At 37.7% G+C, this 20,200-nt stretch overlaps 1 protein-coding gene across 5 annotated transcripts in view; it reads right to left on the bottom strand.

Annotated features, from left to right (window-relative positions):
* Positions 1 to 20,200, bottom strand: part of LOC149155677 (phototropin-2-like) — a 536,047-nt gene that overhangs the window by 242,013 nt on the left and 273,834 nt on the right. For 4 of the 5 annotated variants that reach the window (XM_089445887.1, XM_089445885.1, XM_089445889.1 and 1 more), the window contains exon 15: positions 15,683 to 15,763. The exons of the other annotated variant lie outside the window; for it this stretch is intronic. In XM_089445887.1, coding sequence (XP_089302013.1) covers positions 15,683 to 15,763 — 81 coding nt within the window. The remainder of the gene's footprint in view (positions 1 to 15,682; positions 15,764 to 20,200) is intronic. 5 annotated transcript variants of the gene reach the window in all.

The raw sequence follows: 20,200 nt of genomic DNA, 5'->3' as shown, positions 1-20,200 counted from the left end.
TGCAAATCCGAAGCCCAAAGGACAAAGCCAAGGCGGGGTGATCCAAGACAACTCGTCGAAGCCGCAAGAAAAGAACAACACCATGAAGTCGAAGAAGGACACAGGGAAGTGGTGTGAGTTCCACAAGAGTCCCACTCATAACATAAGTGAGTGTCGGACCAAGCAGTCGCTGGTGGCTGAGTTGAAGGCTTCCGAATCAGATGCATGTTCCGACCCTGAGCCAGAGCCCGACAAGGGGAATGGCAAAGGGAAGCAGATCATTGATGCGGATCCCAACGCCACTGTTGCCACCGCCAAGATCCAGAAAGATGAGCCCGAAAATCCAGAGGAAGGGGAGCGTCTTTTCCACTCACAGATGTGGGTGAAGGGTTCGCCGCTAGAATTCATTGTCGACAGTGGCAGCCAAAAGAACCTCATTTCAGCAGAGGTCGTGAAGCGGTTGGGCCTACCGACTACACCACACCCACAGCTGTACAGTATCTGGTGGCTTCATGAAGGACGAGATCTCAAAGTTCGCCAGCAGTGCCGCCTTCCCTACAGCATCAAGCCCTTCACAGACGAGGTATTGTGTGATGTTACACTTCTGGATGTTTGTGATGTATTATTAGGCCAACCATAATTGTGGAGGCGACATGCTGTGTATGAGTCAAGGCCTGGTGCTGTCATTATTTCTTTAAATAATTCATTATACAGGATACCGGAGATAGCCCCACCTACTGCCACATCTTTGATCACTGCTAAGAAAGGCAGTGTTGTCGCACAGATTGACACGACAACGCTCAGACCGGCGGCTGTCACTCTGATCCCCGATCTCTCCGTTTAAGCCTGTCTCCCACGGCTAAGGGGGGTAGACCCTATGAAATGAAGGAGACCAACTGTCGACCAGTTGGTTTGGGAGACACGAAGCACTAAAATGATTTTATTAAGTTAAAAGACCAGTGCCTTGTGGAGTTAATGTTTAAACGATTAATTATCAGATGCTGCAGAAATATAAACCATGAAGAGCAATCATTTATCATGAAAAGCTTAACTTTTGCCAGATACAAGATAACCATAAAGGCTCAATAGCTCAGCAACTTAAAAGAGTAAATGCTTTAAACAACCACCAGAGATCACATATATGCAGTCAATCTTTAAATGAACATTTAAACACGATAAAAATTAACTCCCACGCCAAAATATTAGCCTCAGCACAAAAGATGAAACCTAAAAAATTTCTCGGGCTAAAACTGAAATTGCAAAATTTATTTTTTTATTTTTATTTAAAAAAAAAAAATTAAAGACTAAGGGAAACTTTAATTAAATCTAAACCACAAGAAAAGAAAATCTTTTTTTTTTTTTTTTAGATCTAAAAACAAAACTTTAATAAAACTAAAATCTAGACAATACCTAAAACTAAAAATAAAAGAGATTTAAACTATATAAAAAAAAAAAAACTTATTTCTAAATTAAAAATCTAAATTAAAATCTATTCTAAAGTCAAAAAACTAAACTAAATAAAAAAATTAAATCCTAAATGAAAACCCTTTATTATTACCCTTTTTTTTTATATTTAATAAAATCAAAAAAAAAAGAAGGAAACTATGAAATAAATCTAAAATTAATTTTTTTTTTTTTTTTAATATAAATTATAACTAAACCTAAATCGAATCTACAAACTATGCAAATGAAATATCGTAATGTCAAAATTTAAAACAGTAAATCTACCAAAATACCGATATCAAAACGATAGCGTAACCCTAGACGAATACTCGGGCTTCATTCACGCTGAGAAGATAAAACGTTACGCAGATTTTGCAAAGGAAATACCTGGCCTGATGGTGAATATGGCGGATAGCTTGTGATTTCAGATGTTACCAGGTTAACCCAAAGCCTCCACACGAAATACTCACAGCTGGTTCACTTGAAATCTTTTCACGCTGGATGGAGTAAACACGTTTTCTTTGTCCAGCCAACGCACTGATGTATGAAAAAAATCGCCCAGGATTATTCAGTGTATGCGTTGCAGCCTCTGACAAGACCACGTGATGGTGGCGATTAATAAAACGCGTGGGTATTTTTTTTAAGTTTTGAGACCACCGTTTGCTATCCAAGTCGAAATATTTGCGGGTGAGTTTCAATCGAAGGCGGACGCAACAGTGGATTGCAACTCCCTTTGATTGAAACTCGATTTGCTTGTAACTCCCTTGATAACTGAGTTGCATTTGGCAGCGAAAAATGAGTGTATTGGTTCAACAATGGAGTGCCAGCTACAAATTAACTGATAGTTGCAGAGAAGCGATGCACAGACAGGGAGTTTAGCACATAGAAATGTTGAATAATGCGTAGCAGGAGTAAAAATTTGGGTAGCGCTGTTAGTAGGAAAAAGAAAGGGTTGCACGGATGGAGAGAATGGCCTGTAGAGAGAGCTTGAATGGCAGATTTTGAAGCGAATGGAATTGATGTGAAAAATTTTCAGATCTGCAAAACCCTGGACAGCGAAATGATGACCCTACAGAACTTAATTTTTCCTCCAGATCTTGTCTTAGGCCTGTAACCTGCAAAAAAGCCCGGCAGATATATGCAAAGTTTTAAAGTAAAACTCTTCAAAATTAACCTAAAATCACAAAAATTCACAGCTCTAGAACAGCCAAATTTAGCAATAACAGCAGTAATATTTTCAGAAAAATTTTAATATAAAACGCTTCAGAAAACCCTGCATGCATTCATAAAAAATATATTTCGAATGATAAGTCCGGGATCAAGAACTGGCTGGGCTCTTTCAGAAAACACAACCCGGGAGTTGGCTGGTTCAGCAGAGAACTTCCCCTAACGCCCGGTAATCTGAAAAAAGGATTTCCTGCACAACTTAAAATCAACCATCAACGTAGAAGGAGAAAACAATAGTGAAACCCCGATCAAATGGAGATACCTGCCAATATATTTCAGAATCTAAACTATCATTCAAACCCCAAAGATCAGACAAGATACCTGTGCCTAGATCAATCTTCTTTAAGCTATCATTAATGGCTGAAAATAAAATTATGCAGAACAAATAGAACAATCTTATAGCATTTTCAGAAGAGTAACACCAGCAAGATTTTTAACCCCAAAGTCTTCTTTATTGCACAAGAAAAATGAACTACAAGAGAGCTTCTTCAGCACAAGACTCACAGATCCAATCTGATCTCAAATGACCTCTAGCATCCTATTTAAAGGAAATGATCCCAACGGCTTGTTCGAGTGATCCATGTCAAAATGATCTCGACCGTTGATGAGGATCAAGACATCTCTTAATCTCATCCGTCGAACTTGTTAATTCTTTTAAAAAGTAAAACTTTGCATGCATTCACTCAAAATATTATTATTTTATTATTTTTAGGGTTTTTTGCTTTATTTTATAATTTTTATATTTTATTATTTTTTATTATTATTTATTTATTTTTTAAATATATTATTTTTTTTTAATTTTTAATTTATTTTGAAATGGATCCTCGAACTTAGCCTTTGGAAAAAATCACCTAGGACCTAGGACTTAGGACTCATGAGGAGATTTAAAACATTTTCCAACCCTCAAGACACTTTACATCATGACTTTTACAATTTACATCTTAAGGGGGAAAACCCATTTAAGACAGACCCTCATAAACCACCCAGTTCTGCGACACAATTATAATCTAGCAGATTAACACACTAGGATTCTCCTAAGATTCTAACGACAAAATCCATCCCGGCTTTAGGGTTAGGCTGAAGGAAAACTCTGCCGATCATGGATCGGTGAGATGAAAAACCTTCTGGGACGTAGATTATCACTAGAAAGTTAGGTCCACCCAGGCAAGTTACATACATGACTCATATCTGCTAAGATTATTTACATTTCATACATGCAGACTGGGTTTACAACATAAATCGATCAAGCTGTTGATGACTGCAGGATGGCACGGACATGTCGATCAAGCGCTACCCCTTTTTTGCAAAGAAGAGGGGGTGTACTACATGGGCAGTTGACCGGTAGTGGTCAACATCTGGCTCTACTTGGGGACACGTTGCTGCACTGCAGGAATGTGAGAATCCAGAATCTGCATCCATGCAACACACAACAAAATATAAGTAGCGTCCGTCCAAAAAATCATCATATAACATTAAGCACATGAAAGATATAAGCTCTTCATTTATTAACTATCTAATCCTAAAACAGAAATGGAAATGCTGAAAAAACAAGGAGTAGGGTTAGAAATACAATACAAAAGATGCCCCATGGCATCAGATGTGTTCAATATAGTGTATACTGAGCATTTGCCTGCTTTCAGGCAAATCTGTCGGCTGCTTGTCGGATGTGCCATGTCCAATTCTGCATATGGTAGGACTTTTTCCTATCCGAAAATCAAGCTGCTCGCGGCCGTCTGATGCATCAAATCTTCTTCTCATTTTCTTTCTCTTGCGCTTTTTCTTTGTGGCAGGCTGTATCACTGATGACATGGAACTTTCTGTTTCAAAGCTATCAGATGAAGTATGTAAGATATGCATGACATGTCTTTCTTTATCCTGCCTCTGATCTTTATCATTTTTAAGTCTATCTGGATCACCTTCAATTAACCATCTTTCAATCGAACCAATGACCTCCTCATAATAAGATGGAGCTTGTTGCAACAAATGAGAAGGCTCCTGATCTGTTGATGTCCCCTGGTTTCTCTCATCCTTTGACCATTGTTGAAACTTTTGAACCTGTATTTTAATGGCATCCATCTGACTAGAGTGTTCAACCTTTATAGCACTGATTTGCCTGACATGGTCTTCTTCGATATCTTTTATTACTTTATCGTTCTTTTCCTTTATATTCATCAAGCAATACTGCATGGAGTTTATTTCTTCTTTATGATTTGCTTGCATGGTAGCTAACTGGTTATTATGATTAAACGTCATGATAGTCATTTCTTCATCCATAGTTAATAACTTGTTTTGCATAGAATTAATTTCCCTATCATGATCAGCTTTCATGGTCGTCATATTTTCCTCTAAGCCTGACATCTTGCTTTGCATGAACTAATTTCTATGTCATGATTAATCTTCATGGCTTCAATTTCCGTGGCGTAATTAGTTTGATTTATCTCCATATTTCTTACCAGTAGCAATAGATCTTGTATAATTTGCTTATGATCTTCCTTTTCATTGTCAACACTACTATGATCTTCAATGGTACAAGTGGATGGCATATTCTGATATGAAGAATGGTCTTGGATAGCTGGACCTTTTACAAGATTACTTTCATTTTGTTGCACAATTTTAGGGGCACAAGGCGAGCTATCTAGATCACCATATCTATCTTTGAAAGCATTGACAATGTCTTGCAAAGAAATGAAGGAATCTTTAGGAAAACTATTAAACCAGTTCAAAGCATCACCCTTTAAAGAATGGACAAATAGACGCATCTTGAAGTCTTCATGATTATATTGAGGAAGTCTACAATATATGATCATTACACAAGTAAACCTGTTTAAATGCTGTCTAACAGCGACCGAATCACTACCTGAGAACTTAAATAATTTAGAAATGGCCCCTTTCGGAAAATCATGGAGATTATCAGTAAAATGACATGGTTTAAATGAATAATCCATGATGAATAATAAGGGATCAAATGGATGATAGAAAGAGATTTCTGCTCAAGAAAATTAAGAGATGAAAAAAGTGGAGTCGCCACTTGAACAATGAATCTCATTCTAAGATCCAAAAAGCAACCAACAAGCAGATATGAGGAAGGCTTCTTGTCTGGGAAAAATAAGAAAATGGAGTCGCCACCCAACAAGAAACAAACCGAAGAGAAGCTGCTGATATGACGAAAGATCAGGCAATAAAAGATCCAAATGATAACCAAAAAGGTTGAATCTGCCAGCTCAAATGAGAGATGAGAAAGATGAGAAGACGAATGTCGTTGAAACGCCAGGAACAGAAAAACACTATCCCCGGCAACGGCGCCAAAAAATGTTGTCGCACAGATTGACACGACAACGCTCAGACCGGGGGCTGTCACTCTGATCCCCAATCTCTCCGTTTAAGCCTGTCTCCCGCGGCTAAGAGGGGTAGACCCTATGAAATGAAGGAGACCAACTATCGACCAGTTGGTTTGGGAGACACGAAGCACTAAAATGATTTTATTAAGTTAAAAGACCAGTGCCTTGTGGAGTTAATGTTTAAACGATTAATTATCAGATGCTGCAGAAATATAAGCCATTAAGAGCAATCATTTATCATGAAAAGCTTAACTTTTGCCAGTTACAAGATAACCATAAAGGCTCAATAGCTCAGCAGCTTAAAAGAGTAAATGCTTTAAACAACCACCAGAGATCACATATATGCAGTCAATCTTTAAATGAACATTTAAACACAATAAAAATTAACTCCCACGCCAAAATATTAGCCTCAACACAAAAGATGAAACCTAAAAAAATTCCCGGGCTAAAACTGAAATTGCAAAATTTATTTATTTATTTATTTTTATTAAAAAAAAAAAAATTAAAGACCAAGGGAAACTTTAATTAAATCTAAACCACAAGAAAAGAAAATCTTCTTCTTCTTTTTTTTTTTAGATCTAAAAACAAAACTTTAATAAAACTAAAATCTAGACTATACCTAAAACTAAAAATAAAAGAGATTTAAACTATATATAAAAAAAAAATTATTTCTAAATTAAAAATCTAAATTAAAACCTATTCTAAAGTCAAAAAACTATACTAAATCAAAAATTTAAATCCTAAATGAAAACCCTTTATTATTACCCTTTTTTTTATATTTAATAAAATAAAAAAAAAGGAAACTATGAAATAAATCTAATTTTTTTTTTATTTTTTTTTTTTTATTTTTTATAAAATATAAATTATAACTAAACCTAAATCATATCTACGAACTATGCAAATGAAATATCGTAATGTCAAAATTTAAAATAGTAAATCTACCAAAATAACGATATCAAAACGATAGCGTAACCCTAGACGGATACTCGGGCTTCATTCACGCTGAGAAGATAAAACGTTACGCAGACTTTGCAAAGGAAATACCTGGCCCGATGGTGAATATGGCGGATAGCTTATGATTTCAGATGTTACCTGGTTAACCCGAAGCCTCCACACGAAATACTCACAGCTGGTTCACTTGAAAGCTTTTCACGCTGGATGGAGTAAACACGTTTTTCTTTGTCCAGCCAACGCACCGATGCATGAAAAGATCGCCCAGGATTATTCAGCGTATGCGTTGCAGCCTCTGACAGGACCACGTGATGGTGGCGATTAATAAAACGCGTGGGTATTTTTTTTTAGTTTTGAGACCACCATTTGCTATCCAAGTCGAAATATTTGCGGGTGAGTTTCAGTCGAAGGTGGACGCAACAGCGGATTGCAACTCCCTTTGATTGAAACTCGATTTGCTTGTAACTCCCTTGATAACTGAGTTGCATTTGGCAGCGAAAAATGAGTGTATTGGTTCAACAATGGAGTGCCGGCTACAAATTAACTGATAGTTGCAGAGAAGCGATGCACAGACAGGGAGTTTAGCACATAGAAATGTTGAATCATGCGTATCAGGAGTAAAAATTTGGGTAGCGCTGTCAGTAGGAAAAAGAAAGGGCTGCACGGATGGAGAGAATGGCCTGTAGAGAGAGCTTGAATGGCAGATTTTGAAGCGAATGGAATTGATGTGAACATTTTTCAGATCTGCAAAACCCTGGACAGCGAAATGATGACCCTGCAAAACTTAATTTTTCCTCCAGATCTTGTCTTAGGCCTGTAACCTGCAAAAAAGCCCGGCAGATATATGCAAAGTTTTAAAGTAAAACTCTTCAAAATTAACCTAAAATCACAAAAATTCACAGCTCTAGAACAGCCAGATTTAGCAATAACAGCAGTAATATTTTCAGAAAATTTTTAATATAAAACGCTTCAGAAAACCCTGCATGCATTCATAAAAAATATATTTCGAATGATAAGCCCGGGATCAAGAACTGGCTGGGCTCTTTCAGAAAACACAACCCGGGAGTTGGCTGGTTCAGCCGAGAACTTCCCCTAATGCCCGGTAATCTGAAAAAAGGATTTCCTGCACAGCTTAAAATCAACCATCAACGTAGAAGGAGAAAACAATAGTGAAACCCCGATCAAATGGAGATACCTGCTAATATATTTCAGAATCTAAACTATCATTCAAACCCCAAAGATCAGACAAGATACCTGTTCCTAGATCAATCTTCTTTAAGCTATCATTAATGGCTGAAAATAAAATTATGCAGAACAATCTTACAGCATTTTCAGAAGAGTAACACCAGCAAGATTTTTAACCCCAAAGTCTTCTTTATTGCACAAGAAAAATGAACTACAACAGAGCTTCTTCAGCACAAGACTCACAGATCCAATCTGATCTCAAATGACCCCTAGCATCCTATTTAAAGGAAATGATCCCAACGGCTAGTTCGAGTGATCCATGTCAAAATGATCTCGACCGTTGGTGAGGATCAAGACATCTCTTAATCTCATCCGTCGAACTTGTTAATTCTTTTAAAAAATAAAACTTTGCATGCATTCACTCAAAATATTATTATTTTATTATTTTTAAGGTTTTTTGCTTTATTTTATAATTTTTATATTTTATAATTTTATTATTATTATTTATTTATTTATTTATTTATTTTTTAAATATATATATATATATATATATATATATATAATTTTTAATTTATTTTGAAATGGATCCTCGAACTTAGCCTTTGGAAAAAATCACCTAGGACCTAGGACTTAGGACTCATGAGGAGATTTAAAACATTTTCCAACCCTCAAGACACTTTACATCATGACTTTTACAATTTACATCTTAAGGGGAAAAATCCATTTAAGATAGACCCTCATAAACCACCCAGTTCTGCGACACAATTATAATCTAGCAGATTAACACACTAGGATTCTCCTAAGATTCTAATGACAAAATCCATCCCGGCTTTGGGGTTAGGCTGAAGGAAAACTTTGCCGATCATGGATCGGTGAGACGAAAAACCTTCCGGGACGTAGATTATCACTAGAAAGTTAGGTCCACCCAGGCAAGCTACATACATGACTCATATCTGCTAAGATTATTTACATTTCATACATGCAGACTGGGTTTACAACATAAATCGATCAAGCTGTTGATGACTGCAGGATGGCACGGACATGTCGATCAAGCGCTACCCCTTTTTTGCAAAGAAGAGGTAGTGTACTACATGGGCAGTTGACCGGTAGTGGTCAACAGGCAGCAAGCCCATCTCCCAGACCAGGGAATTTATCTGTCTAGTTCACTCCCAAAGTAAGGGGAAGATCGTTGCTACATCCATGACCCCTGCAAAGGGTTCCTCCATGCAGCAGCAGCAACAAAGGGATACAGTCATGACAGAACACATGATAGTACTCGGATAGATCTTTCGAACGAGCTATCGTACACGTCAAACGGAGATCGTATGCCAAAGTTACGACCCCGGGAAATTGATGTACCAATTTATCCAAACCAATGTGGAAAAAGTCGAAGTCGGGATTAAATCGGCAAGGGTCCAAAAGTTGAAAAAGTCGTTAAAGTCGGGAGTTTTTCGAAAAAGTCGGCAAAATTAAAAAAAATACAAAAATATTCATTTTTTAAAAAATCCAGACTTTTTCAATAAAATCCCGATTTTTTCAATAAAATCCCGATTTTTTCAATAAAATCCTGATTTTTTCAAACAAAAAAAAAATCATTAAAAAAATACCACGATTTTTTGGAAAAAGTCCTGATTTAATCCCGACTTTTTCAATTTAATCTCGATTTTTTCGACTGGGAAAAAATCGGCAAAAAATCGACCAGCCAAAAAAATAAAAAAATCGGGATTTAATCCCGATTTTTTCCCGACTTTTTCCACACTGATCCAAACGGGGCCCACAATTTGGCGTTTCATCTTCTAGGGTTAGGTTTTGGGATGTGAAGGGTTTTCCATTGTTTCTCAACAATAAATAGGCCTTCGAGCCTCATTGTAACACAGTTCGAAACAGTTCAGAGGCATGTAGCCGACACATCTCTTCTCAGAGATAAGCTACCATCGCCCTAGCTGGGTTATTTCTCTTTCTATTTGTAAGCATATTTCAGTATTTCCCATTAATGAAATGAAGTATTATTTCCGCTGCATATCTGTCTTTATGGTTATCTCTATATTTTATTGCGTTCCTGTTTAAATTCGGATCATGCAGCGTGCTAGCCTCACGCTGTCCTAGGAATATTGCACTGTAGGTCCCTCTGTCGCTCCATCTGCATTCGTCTCTACTAACATTTGCTAATACTGCTACTCCTCTTCGATGCTCCTGTAGCAAGGTCTAATCCAAGAGGCCGGGTACCTCGAGGATCCTGCCCCTCATCGCCTATAGTCCGCCTGACTACAGCTCCATGTCTCCCCACTTCCACTCAAGTGGCATGTGTGCACTCATGGCACATAGAACAAAAAGGATCCTGACCTTCCAAATGACAAAGTTGGATGCCTCATCCAACCTGTCCTGATCCCTCAGCCCATTCATGGCCATCTCTATGCTCTTCTTGTTGACTTCTCCAAGTCTCTCCACTTCCTACCTAGAAGTTCTCTGTTCGACCCCTGCTAAGTCTACTTCTCGTCTGGAAGTTCTCTGTTCGAGTCCTGCTGAGTCTACTTCCCATATGGAACTTCTCTGTTCGACTCCTGCTGAGTCTCTCTACTTCCTGCCTGGAAGTTCTCGGTTCGACTCCTGCTGAGTCTCTCCACTTCCCGTCTGGAAGTTCTCTGTTCAACTCCTGCTGAGTCTCTCTACTTCCCGTCTGGAAGTTCTCTTCTGGATTCCCTTCAAGTCCTGATTTCCCACCTGGAAATCCTTCTGCCAACGTCAAGTTGCCCCTCTCTGATCGTTTGTGCAACAGTAACACTGATCCAGATTCCTTGGCTAGAAATCCGCCTCGGTAGCAACTCCCTCTACCTTGGCCTTGCCCTGTTAGGTACTATTCTGACTACAGTACCCCACCAACTCCACTTTGCAACTTACCCACAGCCTCCTAAACCCCAACAAACTGAAGGTTAGAGCTCCTAGGCTCTGTGCAATCTTGGCACCGGCAAATCAGCTTCCTCAACCAATTGCGTCAGCCGTCCTGGCTTCTGGGTGGCTCTACGTGAGCCTGTCTTTGCCTCCCTCAGCCTATGCGCTGCCTCTTCCTGGCTCAATATTGATGACACAGGCACTGCGTCACCCCTTCCTTGCTACTATGCTAGGAACAGCTTCTGTCACTCAGGACAACTGTTTTCTATTGTTGCTTCTCTGTTCGGTTGATGTCCTCAGTTCTCCTATGATCTCCAACCATGCTCTGATACCATGTTGGAATTTCTAAGTCTAACACGTTAGAAACTCTTCATGCACTTTACTGGTTTGTTTCTACCTACTTGTTCTGTTAATTAACAAGTTATTTACCATGTAAATACTGGAAATAAATACAGGTACATGCTCAACACATTACAGATCCTCAACTAAAGGAAATAGAAACAAGCACACAAGTGACACCGTTGTTTTTGGACTAATGTCCCCGGGAAAACCCAATGCGGGAAAGCCGGTGTAGCCATCTGAGGGTTTGATTTATTAAGTAGTTTCAGAATACAATTTGGGTGCCAAATCCGGCTCACCTAATAGAGAAAAATCTCGGCAGTAACACCTCTCTACTCGGAAGCAGATATTCTGGTTGAAACCCCAGATAAACACTCCGACAGCTCCACGGCTCCAATCTGCCCTACGAAACCCCAACGTCAGTTCTCCCGGCAGTTCTGGGTTCTGCCCTCTGCGTCAGCTTTCCTGGCTGTTCCGACAGTTCCCGACAGTTCCGGCTTCTACCCTCTACGTCAGCTTTCCTAGATGTTCCGGCAGTTCCTGGCAATTCCGACTGTTCCCGGCAGTTCCAGCTTCTGCCCTCTGCATCAACTTTCCTGGCTGTTCCGATAGTTTCCGGCAGTTCCGATTGTTCCCAGCGGTTCCGACTTCTGCCCTCTGCAGCATATTTCTCGCCAGTTCCAGATGTTCCTAGCAATTCTAGCTTCTACCCTCTGCGTCAGCTTTCCCGACTATTCCAGCACAACACTGGCTAACCCCAACTATTTCTACGTCCCTCTCTCCACCTACTATGCTGATCCTCCTTGTGCTATCTCTGCCTCTCTGCTTCTGTATTCACTGCCCCTCAGCTGCAACTCTGATCACTCTCAACTTTCTCAGCAAACCCAACCCCAGAAAGTCGAAATCTTGATCTCTTGGTGTGTTCTCCAAGTGACCCTCAAGCCTCCTCTTATACTTTTCTTGTTGACAAATCAACGACCGAGATTAAGTCCCTAATCAATGGCTAAGATTAGATCTGGCTTGATCCATGCCTTTTGGACCATTCTAACACAATTTTATATTAATTCACATTAATATTTTATTTTCCCCAAGTTTAGACTTAGGGACTCCATTAAAAATATTAATTATGTTGATATCTCTCAAACTGTTTAGAATCTGCCCAAACCCTTTCTGGGTATTGGAGATCTCATGTGCCTTAGCCTCTCCACCAATTTTTGTGGCTAGAGCACATCTGATGCTACCCCAAATCAACAAAAATAACTTAGTAAACTGAAGAAAACAAGTAGGTAATGCAAATCAATTTAATGTAGTAGGATTTCCGATTTGTTGGATTCAGAAATTTTCACAGTTTTTCCGTTGCTGATAGAATAGCAGCGACAGTGTGCAGTGCAGTGGTAGTTCGCAGTGACAGTGCTAACAACAGCACAGATGCAACACTTGAGAGAGAGATGTAGTACTGATGCAGCATTGGCAGTGGTAGTGTCAGCAGTAGTACAGTTACAACAGTAGTGCAATATTTGGTGGACAGCATGTCAGACATTAACAGTGTAGAGGATGATGCTTCAGAGTCAGAGCAGTATGCAATAATGTATATTGCTAGAGCACATTCCTCGCTAAGAGGGGGTGTTGATTTGGGGTATCATCGGTTGTGTTCTAGGCCTCAAATTTTGCAGGGAGGCTTGGGCACATGTATTCCAAAGAACCAGAAAGCGTTTTGGGAAATTCCACCCATAGACAATTTTATTAAAACAATTAATATTTGTTAATGGGACCCTAAGTCTAAACATAGGAAATTAAAAATATTAATGGGTATTAATTTAATTGTGGATGTAACTTCTAGAAAAGGACAATGATCAAGCTAAAATGATCTTAGCCATTGATTAACTTTTAATCTGGGTCATTGAATGTCAACGAGAAAATTATTTAAGGGAGTTTGAGGGTCATTTGGAAAACACATCGAGAGATCAAGAGATCGAATTTCTAAAGTGAGAAGTTCTTAGGAGGAAATTCTGATCGAGTGGATTTCTTGTAGCGAGGGGCAGGGATAGTATCCGAAGGGAAATCTTTCCTGGTCAGAGGATACTCAACAGAAAAGGAAAAGGGAGATCCAGCAGTGGTAGCGCTGAGCCAGAGGGGTTAACGCAGAGCCACGCAGAGGCAGCGTAGAAGCCAAGAGGGAGTCCAAAATTTGCATAGGGAATTCGAGTTTCAGAAACTGACAGCCAAGGTGTAAGACTGGGAGGAAGAAATCGAATCACCTGGGCAGCAAATTGACCAGCCAGAGGATTGACGTTGTCCCTAGTAAGTTTGATGTTGGGATGATGCAGACAATGCCCAGAGGCAGCCAGAAAAGCCAAGGTGCAATCTGTCTGGGGCTGGATCAGCCAAGATTCATAGTGATAGTGTGAGGTAATCTCACAAATCTCGCTGTCAGGATTATCCTTCGTAACTGGATTGCCGAGAGGGCATCCAAATTTGTATTCAGATTTTACTACTGTTTAATAATAATAAACCCTCATAGCTGCTACACCGGTTTTCCCACATTGGATTTTTCTGGGGACATTTGTCCAAAAACAACAGTGTCCATTGTGTTGTATTTTCTTTCTTGCTCAGTCTCTTGTTTCCGCATATAATTTAATTAAGTGAAGGTTGTAGTGTATGTATTACGATATTTTCTGTAGTAAACTGCAAGTAATTTGTTTAGAGGAATTTAACAAATAGGAGTAATATCATCAATTGTTGTAGTAGGGATTCTGGTTTAGGAATTTTCACAACTGAAACTTGTAAGAGAGAGGTGGTTTCTGTGTAGGCTAAGATTGTGAAGATACACTGTGTTTTCCAACAAGGTTTGCATGGAGGAAGGGAGTTGAGTTTTCTTAGTGCGAGTGAAAGCCAAGATTTTCCAGGGCCTAATTTTCCAGGAGGGTCAAATTTCCATATGCCAAATTTCTTTGGAGGTTGAAAATCTAGTGGGCTGAAATCTAGGTTCAAGGTTTGTTGTAATTTCTATGCATTCTCTATGGATCGAGGAAATAATCTTTTAGATTTAATAAATTGAATGAAGATTTGTTGGGCAGAAATTTCTATTGTGGATGTAGTTGATTTTCGTATTTTATTTCCACTGCAATTTATTCTTGAAAGTTAAAAATAACAATGTATTTATTTTCCAACAGTGTTCAGAATTTTATTTGAGTAAAATAATTTTTGGGTATAAAATAATTGTGGAAGAAAATTATCAGACATGGTATTAAAATTAATGCCTAAAGGGTGAAGAGACAAAGGGAGCAATAAATATTTCTTTTTGCTTGAATTCTATCAATGATGGTAGATTTTCCAACAAGCAAAGAAGCAATAAATGATATTCCCAAGTTTTATAATATTCCATAATGTGGATCATCTTGGATAATAAGAAAAAAAGAAAAACCTCAGAGTAATCATTATGGGAATTTAAAGCAAAAGGGGCCTCAAAACAAAAAATGTACTAACAAAATCAACTTTAAAAGAACCAATAAAATTCAAGATGATGATGCCATCCCTAGGGATAGATATTTTTTGGAGGGAAATAAAGAAAACTACTATTTTTAATTGTATTTTTGGCTTATCTCTTTATATATTTACTCAAAATGTCAAGAGAAGACATTGGTTGGATGCAGATTTAGATTCAACATCCAATGAGTACCCACTCTACATATTTCATTTTTTTTGGGGTTTGGGGCTATTGAAAACTATACAAAGTGGGTACTCATTGGATGTAGAATGGAAGTCTAGATCCAACCAATGCATTCACTCGACATTTGATTAAACCCACAAGAAGATAACCCAAAAATACAAATAAAAGAATAGTTTTATTTCTTTTCCTTAAGAAATTCATCCCTTATTTTATTATTTTAACTATTATTTTATTATTTTCCTTAAAAGACCCATTTGAGACTTCAAAATTCCCGTGATGATCTTAATTATAAATGATTACTAATAAACTAACAGGAAAAACAAAAAACAAAAAAAACAAAAAAACAAAAAAGCAAAAAAAGCAAAAAAAAAAACAAATAAACAAACAAACAAACAAAACAAACAAACAAACAAATAATACACTTTCCATATTCCCTTATAACATTCAATCTTACACCCATTTTATCAGTATAAATAATACTTTCGACTCAAAATTTCAATAATAGTAGAACTCACATGCAAAACACGTGCACCATTATATATGATAACTTTGTTTATCAAGGCTTTCTTTGTGGTTGAGAACACCAAATTAATCTTGTTGGACTACGTTGATTGATTCGTAAATGAACCATATTTTAGGAGGAAAGGGAAACAAACACAACCTGAAAAGATGCATAAAGTGTTGGAAGGAAAGGATGGTCCAACGTTGCCATTATTTCTCTTTCCATACAAGCTCGATGCACCTGTAAGATTGGAGATAAAATTAGACTCAATAGATGGTAAAACACTATGTAGAGATATTGTAATTGTTAAAAACATTGGCCAAAAACTAATACAACGTATCAATTGATTCTCATTCAAAAATTTGAAATGGCTCTATATCAAAAGAGTTGAATAACCTAATGATTTACTTGATAATGAACATAATTTTCATAGAAGTAAAATGATGGTGCAATTCCAAGTTAATATTTTCCTATTAGGTAAAAACTGTATAGAGGTTATCATTTTTTTCTTTCCTTTGACAAACAATATTTAGTGGAAGAATATCGTACAATACAAAAATGTCCATAACCTTGCATCATTCTTGATGCTGTATAATATATGAAACATTCTTAGGGGAAAATTCCTAACGTGAATGATATAGCACCCTAATATTCAATATTTGGAAACCCTAAACATATGGGAGACAAATTTAACGAGTGACTTCACAAGGTAGACTGGGTATAGAAAAAGTGCTATGGCAGCAATTTGTAAGGGCAGGTAGTTATGGAACTGTTAAGAAAGGATGGGTTACAGAAAGAGACAACTCAGCGGGAGGGATAGGTTGTGAAAGGGGACATGCAGTCTGCAATGAGAGGTTGCCAAAAGATACATGCCGTAAACATACTTTGTATAAAAAGGTACAGGTAGCTACAGGTACTCACTGTACAAATTTTGATAGAAATAAAATAGGAATGACTTTGACTAGTGTTGCAAATATCATCAATGTATTGGCGACATCACAGTATATCTTAGTTCTCTCAACCTGGAAAAAATTATCAATTTAACAAATCATGAATTTTACCAATCTTTGAATATATTGCTCTATATCACCAAAAAGTACAAGTTGATAGAAAAAATAGCTGGTCCATGACAAGTGGGCTATAAAATCCACTTTTAGGACATTTTTTGGCTCATTTTGAAAGCAGAAACAAGGGATTGATATCAAAGGAGAAATTCATCATATTCTAACAACATAAGGAGGGAAATCAAATGTTGTCATTGACATTATCAGATTTATTGTGGAATGCTGATTGATTCCCATTTTACCATTTCCATATTCCTAGGTATGTGAGAATTTTAACATTTTTAACTTTTTTGTTTGGTTTCCAAGTTTTAATATAGGGTTTTCAATGTCCATTGAATTTCCTTGTTGATTTTTAAAGGGAGATTTATATAGGTCTGATTTCTTATTTGCAGAATTCTTGTGTTGGTTTCCATGCCTTTTTGTGTCTTCGGTTTATTCACCCCCCCTCAAAAATTTCTAAGGATTTAGACCCATTATGGGAATATGGTGTGCTTCTTGAACTTAATAATAAACCAAAGTTGGCTTGCAAGTTGTGTAGGAAGGAGTGACTAGAAAAATCAGCTACTTGAAATACCAGCTTGCAAAAATTCCTGGGCATAAATCTGAATATGTGAAAAATCAACCCCATAAATTTTCCATATTTCTAGCCAACATCTTAATGAACTGTGTAAAATAAAGAAGAGAACAAGCTTTAAGACTTAAGATTCTTGCAAGAACAACAAGAACATTCAGGGGTCAGGGAAAGAAATGGGCTCTCCTCTACCTCACCATCCACAATGTCTTCAATAAGCTCACTTTTTGCATCTTGAGAACCACCATTAGGGAAAATACTTCTATTAGGCCAATGTTTAAAATAAGGGAGAACCAAAAAGTAGAAAAGCTTGTAGGTAGATATTTTAGCATTGCTAAGAAGAACCCGTCTACTATGCTATGTTTGATGTTGTTGACCCAACCTACCTACATCTAACAAGTTGAGAGGGCTTGTACCTAAAATGAAAAGCTCAATTGCACTCACAAATTTAAGCTTAGGAAGTCATGGAAGTTACCGTATGCATCATGATGTCAAATGGTTGGATATGCTACCCACCAAAATGGGTGACCCCATAGGAGAAAACTTTTCTCCTACATTTGACAACCAACCAGATAGCCAACCAACCAACAACCCTTGACAACTACTATTTGATGATGATATGCCATGTGCCTCCACCACCTGCATCAGCCACATACCTCTGACCATATGGCATTACCACCTGGACAAAGGTGGGCTACTATTCAAAAGGTACTTTGATCATTTTGAAACCAAGTGCTTATACTAGTTTGTTTTGGGAATTTAGCATGGATAAAGGAATAATCTGAAAGATTGACCGATCTTGATTGTAAATTTGTTCTCTCACATTACTAGGGGGTTAATCTTTAGCCCGATTTCAGTGGGACCTCCCTTGAGACCTTAGGGTCATAGGAAGGGCACTATTTGGCATAGTTTTAAAAACTATGACCGGTGATCGGACCGGTCCACCTAATAAACTGGGTTTCAAACTAGGACTGTTGAGGTCTAAATGAACCAGTCTTTAAAAAGATACATGAAATAATTAGTTTTTAATTAAAAAAAACTATTTTTAAGATTTAAGACCACGATTCCAAACCAATAGAGGCAAAATATGCAAGGTTTGCTCATCTATATACCATGTAAAGGTGAATATATCAAAATGGCATCAAGTGCAATACATATCAGCAACAAAATACATAATCATTGAGAATTTAAATGTGAAAATTTCTAACACGAAATTCTACTACAGTAACTGATTTATTTCTCGTACTTATTTCTCACAATAAGTTGTTTACGAAACCCTTCAGCAAACATTAAAATAAATTCTACTGCAGATATCACATAATAGCATAGAGAAAAATAACAGTGATATACAAGAACAAAAATCAATCACATCAACACAGTTATTTTTAGATAATTGTCCCAGGAAAAACCCAATGCGAGAAAACTAGTGCAGCAGATGAGGGTTTATTTATTATTCTTCAGCAACAATCTCTTTACAAGGAATAATTTTCCAAGACATAGAGAAACCTTCAAGAAAACACTTGAGATAATTTTCCTCCTCGGCTAGGAGAAATTCTAACACCCCAAAGACCCTTTAGCCTCCACTGGGTCACCCCTGCATCATCTGCCTGACGACTACGTCATCTGCGTGAGGGGCTTCGTGAAAACTCATCCCTGCCTGCGCTGTCTCTCAAAGCTCTCCCTCTGCGTTGTCTCTCTGAGGCACTGCGTCACCTCCTCCTCAGTCCCTGACTGATGCTGAAACCCTCCTCTTCCTTCACCCTGCAACTCTCCCTCTGAAATCGAAGTCTTTCTCCTTGAAAATCGATTTCCCTTGGGATACTGAGTATTTGCCCGGTGTGTCTCTAAATGACTCTCTTCTCTTATACTTTTCCTATTGATGAATCAACGACCGAGATTAAGTCTCTAATCAACGGCTAAGATTAAAACAGACTTGATCCTTGTTTCTTAGAAGCTTCTCGCCCATATCTTTATTAATATGGGTGAGATAGAGTTGTTAGTCAAGGCCTTGCTATGTGAAAATGTTGGTTGATATGATGCTAAACAGATAGGTTACCAATCTGACTCTTCTTATGAGAATTCTTCAGATTGAGAATGTCCAAGCACCTTGTATGGATTATGAATACCTACCTAGTTAAGTGTGAGTGTTGAAATATGTAACTAGGTTCGGTCTTCATAATGACATGTAATCATGATTTTACGTATTTAATAAAAAGAGAAAAATAAAGTTATTATTGTTATTCTTGAAGCATGGGTTTCATGCTCAAGAGAAATTTATATTTAATTCAAGCACCCATTGAGTGCTTCTAGGTTTGACATAAAGTCAATTGAGTCATTGTCATGTATTGAAAACCCATTGGGCATGTTACATATTGTAAAGAAATTTTATTTGAGTCAAAGTAGAGTCAAAAGACCCTCCCTCGTCATGGCATAAAGATCAAGTCAACCTACATGAAGGGACAAGTTGGCCTAAAGAAAGCAATTCGTAACCCTCAAAATCCTATATATAAGAAGGGACTCCAACTCATTTGGAAATACACTCAAGCAAGTTCAATCTCCTCAAGATAGAAGCTGGAAAAGGACAAGAGTAGAAGAAAAGCAAGATCGAAGTTTTAGGCCTCTCTCTCTCTTCTTGTGTTAGGGTTTCTACATTTGTTGGGCAAGTCCAAGTTTTGAAGAGCTGTTGCAAAAGCCAAAGTGCTGGAAAACTGTTGGGTTGAAGTTCCAGAAGAATTTTCTAGGCAAGTCGAAGTTGCAGAAGAATTTGTTGGGCAGGCCGAAGTTGTAGAAGAATTTACTGGGCAAGTCGAAGTTGCAGAAGAATCTGTTGGGAAATCGAAATTGCAAAAGTTACTGGAAAGAATTGAATTGATCTTGGAGGGTCTTGTTCAAGGGTCATAGGTCTTAGAATTCGTTAATTGAAGGCCTATAATAAGAGAATAATTCTTGTAGGTTTTCCTCTCACTTGGAGAGGTTTTGGCCTTGGTTGATCGCCTATATCTTGTGTCCTTTGTCTTATTTTTCTTTACGGTTTGGTAGATG

This window comes from Pinus tabuliformis, chromosome 9 (assembly GCF_031772625.1).
Source record: "Pinus tabuliformis cultivar Carrire ecotype Pingquan chromosome 9, CPIR1, whole genome shotgun sequence".
In the NCBI taxonomy this organism is placed as follows: Eukaryota; Viridiplantae; Streptophyta; class Pinopsida; order Pinales; family Pinaceae; genus Pinus; species Pinus tabuliformis.
Note: the sequence above shows the minus strand (reverse complement) of the source record. Positions and strands in the feature narration are given on the sequence as shown.